This window comes from Micromesistius poutassou (genome assembly GCF_964030765.1).
Source record: "Micromesistius poutassou genome assembly, chromosome: 16".
In the NCBI taxonomy this organism is placed as follows: domain Eukaryota; kingdom Metazoa; phylum Chordata; class Actinopteri; order Gadiformes; family Gadidae; genus Micromesistius; species Micromesistius poutassou.
The window spans coordinates 11,740,358-11,748,240 of NC_140286.1; the positions used below are offsets into that span (position 1 = coordinate 11,740,358).

The 7,883-nt window shown below is 48.7% G+C and overlaps 2 protein-coding genes across 2 annotated transcripts in view; one reads left to right on the forward strand and one right to left on the reverse strand.

Annotated features, from left to right (window-relative positions):
* pbx1a (pre-B-cell leukemia homeobox 1a) overlaps nt 1-862 on the reverse strand; it is a gene marked incomplete at its 5' end in the record, with an annotated part of 12,773 nt that extends 11,911 nt beyond the window's left edge. Inside the window, 2 exons of the mRNA XM_084481508.1 lie at nt 19-79; nt 824-862. Of these exons, the coding sequence (XP_084337634.1) occupies nt 19-79; nt 824-862 (100 nt within the window). The remainder of the gene's footprint in view (nt 1-18; nt 80-823) is intronic.
* A 2,737-nt stretch (nt 863-3,599) lies between these two features.
* Nucleotides 3,600-7,309, forward strand: glula (glutamate-ammonia ligase (glutamine synthase) a). The gene is made up of 7 exons (XM_084481529.1): nt 3,600-3,695; nt 4,293-4,480; nt 4,634-4,795; nt 4,915-5,061; nt 5,148-5,275; nt 5,392-5,591; nt 6,089-7,309. The coding sequence occupies exons 2-7, from the start codon at nt 4,315-4,317 to the stop codon at nt 6,399-6,401; spliced, it is 1,116 nt and encodes a 371-aa protein (XP_084337655.1). The 5' UTR covers nt 3,600-3,695; nt 4,293-4,314; the 3' UTR covers nt 6,402-7,309.
* The last annotated feature ends 574 nt before the right edge of the window (nt 7,310-7,883 follow it).

Sequence of the window (7,883 nt, forward strand, 5' to 3'; positions counted from 1 at the left end):
CTCCCTGATCCGCCTCACCTTCTGCACCGGCGCATCCCGTCCCTCGGGGGGCGCTGTGCACCAACAACAGACAACTCTCCTGAAGAACAACACGGAGAATTAGGGCGCACTCACACTAGGCAAAGTTGCCCTGTACCGCACTCAAATACGATTGCCTGCCCCCGCCGGCCTGTGCTCCCACTAGGCAATCTCAACTGGGCCTGAATACGGTTGCCTCTTGTTCATATAGGTTGCGTATCCGTGCGTGTGCACGTGTCGGCTCATTAGCATGTACCGTGTACCGTGGCCTGAGCACACCTCTCCGAAGTGTACTGAGGCCACGGAATTTTACTGTAGGCCTACTTGAGGACGGATGGCGTGCTCACACTAGCCAAACGATCTAGACTTTAGGATGCAAACGTACACGGTACAGATGGCTTAGTGTGAGTGCGCCCTTACTCGTGTTGAGATTGTACAGTAGCTGTGGAGTGTGTGTCTGTGTGCGTGCATACGAATGGATCAGAGAGAACCACTACCAGATGGGATTTTTTTTTCCTCCGAATTTTTTTTTCTTCTTCTTCCAAGAATCAGCAGAACGTACGTGCCAGAATCTGTAAACATATAAAACATAACGGGAATAAAATCCTTGAACACAATCATACACTAGTAGAATAGAATAGAACGCCTTTATTGTGAGTGCATCTTACAATACAGCAAAGTAATGTGATGCACATGCACAGACATGGATACAACACTATGCTATTTAACTTGAACAAATGAGGCATGATCTCTCAGCCACCATCTTATCAACATTCAACGCTCTGCGGTTGATTCAGGGTCACACCTGGCAGAGTTCTTGCTCGGCAGCGTGAATCCAGGTCATGGGGTTTCCGCAGGGCAAACGCTTCACCAGGTGTGTGGCTGTGCTCTCAGACAGGGTCAGCTGCCTTGGTGCCGACCCGGGAGCAGATACTCCTCTAGGCCAGGGCTCGCCTCAGAGCTATGGAGGCGCCGTCCTCCATAGCGTGAGCAGCGGCAGGCTCAGGAAGTGGTCCAGCTCCTGTCAGAGCCCCAGGTGGTGCAGCGCAGCCTCCTGTCCCTGAACCCTCAAGAGGAAGAGTGTTTGTTAAGGCCGCCCTGCTACTGGCATCAGCGGACCAGCCCGCAGACAGGTGGTCAACAACGCAACGCTGGGGGACGGGCCGCAGACGGAGGCCCTGCTGGTGGTGGTGGTGGTGGTCATAAAGGACGGCAAATGAGATATAGGCGTATTGACGCAGGAGTAAGGGGCTGTGTTGGAGGGGAGGAGTTCTAGAGCTGTAGGTCCGGGCCACCACAGCTCCTCCCTCCGTCCCTTCGGGGCGGGGACTCCAGATGCTGGGATCTGGAGGAGGACAGGTCTTCGTATTCTTTGGCGATGTTGGAGCCCGTGACGGTTAATCGCCTTTTTGCAGACCCAGAGGAATCGAGGCAGCCGATAGGAGTACAGGCTGTTCAGAGCGTTGTGTGTCATGTGATTCAGGAGGGGGGCTCCCTCGTCCCGTCCTCTGGCTGGATTCTGGCGACTTCCCACAACATCGCTGCACAGCGACGCCGTACACACAGAGAACCGGTGTTGGTGCTTGGTGTGCCGGGAAAACAACAGACATTGAAAGTGCATTGAGGGCCGCCCTGGTGGTTCACCGGGTAGAGAGCGTACCATTAAGGCCCAGTCGTTACCGCAGAGGCCAGGGTTCAATTCCTGCTCGCGGTCCTTTGCTGCATGTCCTCCCCTCTTTCTCTCCTCTCTTACTCTACAATAAAAAGGATAAAATCCTTCAAAAATAAATCTTTCCAACAAAGGTAAGTGCATTGAAAGACTTTTACCAGGGGCAGGGCGACAGGAGGCCATGATGCTGGAGCCTTCCGTGAGGTGGAAGGCCTTGATAAAGGCCGTAGAGGGCCTGGTAGCAAGCCCTCTGGCCTGGGTTCCTCCGCAGGTCCATGTGGAGCAAGTGGTCTACTCTCACGCAGAAGGTCACCAGGTCTCCTCCTAAATATCCCAATGTATACGGACACACAAACGCACACACGCACGCAGGCATGGACAGGGGGATGGACTTCAGACACAATTGTTCTACAACTTGAACGTGAGCTGGTTGAGGAGATCTGAGTGCATAAAACCACAGACCTCGAGTGGCTTTGAGGAAGGAGCAGAGGCACAGAACCCAGACACCGCTTCAGCAGCCTGCGGTCAGCCAGGCTGTTCTTCTCCCTCCCTAACCAACAGGATACTACTGAATAAACCTGGTAGGATGTGACAATAGCACTCTGGTCCATCACATGTTTAGAATCAAGAAGTTGGCCACAAGTTTACCTTTCCCGCAGTGATCTCTGGGCACAAAAACCACCTGTTCTCAGACTGGATGTAAAGGGGCGTCTGTCCAAAAACCTTGGAGAAATGATGGAGAAAAGAGGAAAGCTTACTTTAGATGTCCCACTCATCAAGCCAGGGAACCTCACTACAGATGCTGACTGATTGTAGGACTGACAGGTTAATTCATTAATGTGAAGAAAACCACACACACACACACACACACACACACACACACACACACACACACACACACACACACACACACACACACACACACACACACAAACATTTTACTTTTATACTTTTCAGGGTGGAAAAAATGTCCTCTAACTAAATATGAAAACGGTAGGTGCAAATGCCCTCCTACTGGGGGTAAAAACTCTCCTCCAACTATGGATGGTCAAACGGTAATCTATAAAAGGAACAGCCACACTGAGTGGGATTTCTTGACTGTGTAGTTTCATCAAAGCATATTAAGCAACTGACGACATTCATAGCAAGACCTCCTTTAGTTACAAATATCGTTGTGATGTTTTAAACCGAAACATTCGTTTTAAATCCTTCAGTTAGAACAACAGGCCAACGTTCTTGTCTGTGCACTTTTTGTGCAGGCAAGCGTTTGGCTTCTCTCTTTTAGGAATTAACATTTAACTAACCTTTTTTAAATTAACCTTTTTTTCCAAGGGTAAGAAGATGTTGCCAATATACCTTGGCAGGGAATCTTTGATCTATACATATGGATGATTTCAATATGTCTTTGTGTGTGCACCATTAGCGCATTTCACCCAATCGGTACTCTCGGTATCTGCACTTTTTTTTGTTTATGTAACCTCCAATAAACTAGCTGTACTTCCCTAGTTCAACCGCGTGGGGGCGTTTGGGGACGTAAATTACCACTGTTTGGTGTGGATGATAAACAAGGAAAGAGACAGGCAGACATGTGTTTTTTTTTCTCGTAGTCATCACGTTTTAGGTACAAGCGTGATGAAACCCAAATAAGCAATGTTTCATCTGCCAATCAGACAAACAAAGTTGTTTTCCTCTTTTTGTGTGAAATTGAGGGCAAATGCTGCAGATTTCAGCACATTTTGGGCATGTGCTGCACAAGAAACTCTCCTCCAAGTTGAGGGCGTTGCGCTTCGCTCCTGACCAATGAGGGCCACTCGTCACCGCGGAGCAAACATGTCGAGATTTCTCTGACCAATCAGAAATACGGACGTCCCTATCCATCTTGTTATAAATTAGACTGGATCTGGGATTTTGTGGTACCAGAGAATGAGACAACAACTATTAAGAGTTTCAAGAACAACTCCTTGGACCTTTCTGTCCTTTTTTTTCTTCCAACATATTATTTTTAAAGGTAATTGTTTTCTCTTTTATTGTTTCGGAGTTTGGGTGATTGTCAGATTCATATTTAAAGACGTTCATCTCGTATCGTTGATTGTTTTTTGCTGCCATATATAATTGCATAGGAACTGTGTGTGTGTGTGTGTGTGTGTGTGTGTGTGTTGTGGGGGGGGGGGGGGGGGGGGGATTATGTAATGGTGCTTCGGTCTGGCATAAGTGTAACCATGACTACAATGCTTGGCTGTGTGTACGGCAGCATGGAGGCACATCGTACTGTGTATATACATCGTTACCTTTCCCTATTACCATGTTTGATGTAGTAAGTTAAGAGCGCAATCTTTCTCCACTGTGGACCGTCGGGAGGGAGAGATTTACGCGATTGAAGGTGTTTAGCCCAATGTGGACGTTCGTATGAACGCTTCCTTTGTTTTGGCTTTGGATCGCAGTGAACATGCTAAAGTGAGGCTGCGAGACCTGCGGTTGCATGCTCTTATCCCTTCTAGAATAGAGAACAATGGTGCGCAACACACGCTGTGTGTTCACAAACATGTGCGCCTTAACGCGCCCGGGAAACCCTCGTCTCACGCCGCCTCTCTCCTCCCGTCTCCAGGTGTGTCATAACAGACGATAAGATGGCTACGTCCGCCAGCGCCAGCTTGAGTAAAGTTGTAAAACAACGGTACATGGAGCTCCCCCAGGGAGACAAGGTCCAGGCCATGTACGTCTGGATCGACGGCACCGGAGAGGGTCTCCGGTGCAAAACCAGAACGCTCGACTCCGAGCCTAAGAGCATCGAAGGTAAAGGCACAAGGGTTACGTAATCTGATGTCATTGTTCCCATCCTCCATGCGTTTTACTATACGTGTTTCCTTCATAGCGCTGAAGACTCAGTCAGTCTTTGTTGGTGGATGTATTGCCTTTATTAATCTGTCATTTCATGTTGGTCGGTAGATCTCCCAGAGTGGAACTTCGATGGCTCGAGCACCTACCAGTCGGAGGGCTCCAACAGCGACATGTATCTCATCCCCGCCGCGATGTTCCGTGACCCGTTCCGTAGAGACCCCAATAAACTAGTGCTGTGCGAGGTGATGAAGTATAACCACAAACCTACAGGTAACATGACCGTGGCTTTGACATTGACATTGTTTATATAAACAATCAAGACGTGTGTGTGTATGCAAATACAAGCGAAAAGGATCTGTTGATAACCGTAAAAATTGTGCTGCACACAGAAACAAACCTGCGACTGACGTGCAACAAGGTGATGGATATGGTGAAGGACCAGCACCCCTGGTTCGGCATGGAGCAGGAGTACACCATCCTGGGCACCGACGGGCATCCCTTTGGCTGGCCATCTAATGGATTCCCTGGACCCCAAGGCAAGGGCCTACTAATGGCGCAACTGTCTTCTGAAAGACGTCCATACAAGCGATTTGGTCCTAACTATAGTCGTGCCTTCACACAGGTCCGTACTACTGTGGCGTGGGGGCAGACAAGGCCTACGGCAGAGACATTGTGGAGGCTCATTACAAAGCCTGCCTGTACGCCGGGGTGGATATCTGCGGAACCAATGCCGAAGTGATGCCTGCACAGGTAACCCCAACGTCTGGTGCAGTGACCGCTGGTTGACTGTTGGGTCGGATGGCTGGGGCAGACGATGTGGACGTGTGGGTGAGAGAGTTGCTTACTGGTTTGCTCTGCGTCTCCAGTGGGAGTTCCAGGTGGGGCCGACGGAGGGGATCAAGATGGGCGACCACCTGTGGGTGGCCCGCTTCATCCTGCACCGCGTGTGCGAGGACTTTGGCGTGGTGGCGTCCTTTGATCCCAAGCCCATCCAGGGCAACTGGAACGGCGCTGGCTGCCACACCAACTTCAGCACCAAGGAGATGAGAGAGGAGGGCGGTCTGAAGTGAGTCCCTTTCCCACCAGGAGTACTGGGGGAAGCTTGCGTTGCTTGTAGCGCCGTTTGACCGCAATGGGCCCCTAACCTAGGCCTGGGCGATATGGCTGAAATACGTATCACAATATAACTTCATCATATTGATCGATAACTATTGATAATTGTAATGACCTAAAAAGACTAGGAATTACCATGCTGGATTTGAGCACTTCTGTTTAACAATTAATACGACCTTCCACTGTTCTTCATTGATAAATACTCCAATGTCAATACAACAATGAAACACACTCGAGTATATGTAAATAAGTATGGAACTGTGTTTGTGTAACAAACCCAGCTGCTAGATCCGGTGGGCCAGTCTCTTATCGATATATATTGAACATGTTTTATATTGATATTGCTCAAAAGTCTATCACGATACGATAATTTATTGATTTCTTGCCCAGGCCTACCCTAACCTGTACTCGCGTGTTCCCCTCAACTCCCCCCCCCCCCCCCCCCCCCAGGGCCATCGAGGAGTCCATCGAGCGTCTGGGGAAGAGGCACCACTACCACATCCGGGCCTACGACCCCAAGGGGGGGCTGGACAACGCCCGGCGCCTCACGGGCCGCCACGAGACCTCCAACATCCACGAGTTCTCGGCGGGCGTGGCCAACCGCGGCGCCAGCATCCGCATCCCGCGCAGCGTGGGCCAGGAGCAGAAGGGCTACTTCGAGGACCGCCGCCCGTCCGCCAACTGCGACCCTTACGCCGTGACGGAGGCGCTGATCCGCACCTGCCTGCTGGCGGAGGAAGGAGAGGAACCCACGGAGTACTAGAGCCACTGACTGACACTCACGCACACCCCCCCCCCCCCCCCCCCCCCCCCCACCCACCCCACACCCCTCCTCTCCTCGTGAAAACCCCACCAGCCACCTCCGTTTTATTTGAGTTTACTTTGTATTCTTTATTTTTTAACGGCTGAAAGGCGAACTAGTACTGTATACTTTTTCTTCCCTTTAAATGATAAAACTGTAACCTGCTAGTTTTTTTTTTTGAATAAGGGTCGACTTGCCACGTGACTAGGGTGGGGGGGGGGTGTCATGGTGGAAGGTGCGGGGCAGGGTACACCTTTCCCCCTCATGTGTAGACGGAGGGGCAGGAAGGATTTCGTAAAGTTTTTTTTTTTAAAACTTGCTTGATGATGTAACGTAGTCTTTTCTAAATGACTAAAGCACATGGACACTGAAGACTAGAGCTGCTATTGGCTGAACAGCATGTGTAATTTCTAAAATGAGTCTTGACTAGTTTAACTGTTATATCGTGACCTGCCTTTTCAACTATCCAATCTTAAATGTTACTAATACTTTTGAGAACTGTTTTTATTTTTTTTTAAATGGCACCATTGGAGGTCTCCAGATTTTTGGACATGCTGGGTTTGTAAGTCGTACGGTACACTTTGTAGATGTTTGTACTCATCAGACCTTTTGTCTTAACATCGTTCCCTTGCCATTTGTAGAGTTTCTGTTCAACTCATGAAGGAGTTTTATCCTTTGTCTACTGCTATATTGTAATTCACCTGATTTGGTAAAAGCGTGATTTTTACTGGACCTGTTTGTTTTCCTTGAAACATTTAAAACTTATTTTATGACATGAATGCTGTGACTTTTCATTTGGCAGCAGACGACTTTATTACATTTCCTCTAGACTCTTGCATCTGCAGCTGACCTGAGGTCTGCAACCAGTTCTCATTATGATGAGTAGGCAAAAACAAATGGGTCAATACTAGATGGCCCAAAATAACACTAGCCTGTGACCAAGGGCATACCTCTACATTCTCACTATGCACAGCAGTCACGCAGGAGAGGAAAAAACACTATTTGGGCTTAAGTGTCGGAAGCCAACTTTATTGAACATGGGTTTTCCCACACCCCCACACTGCTTGCTGAGCAATCTCAAACATTTCAGGAGGTGCTCTCTGCTCCAGACTGAAGGAAAGGGATATTCTCCTATTGTATTTGTTTGAAGGAAAGAAGCTTTTCAAAAGCTGTTTATCAGACTTCATATTTTGTAAATGTCTTCTTATAGGGACATATCTTAAGCTCTTAAATAGAAAGCGGATAAGGTTTTACAGTTTCCCTCAGGCATTTAAGCTGAAGTTACTACCTTGTCATTATATAAAGCTCATTCCGCGAGCACAGAACATCCTACCTCAGCAAAATAAGTATTTATCTTTGGTTTTCCTTCTTGCACTTTAGGGGGAAGGGCATTGGATCTAAAGTTTGCTACGACCTTTTACCTACATCCAAATGTTCTCACAA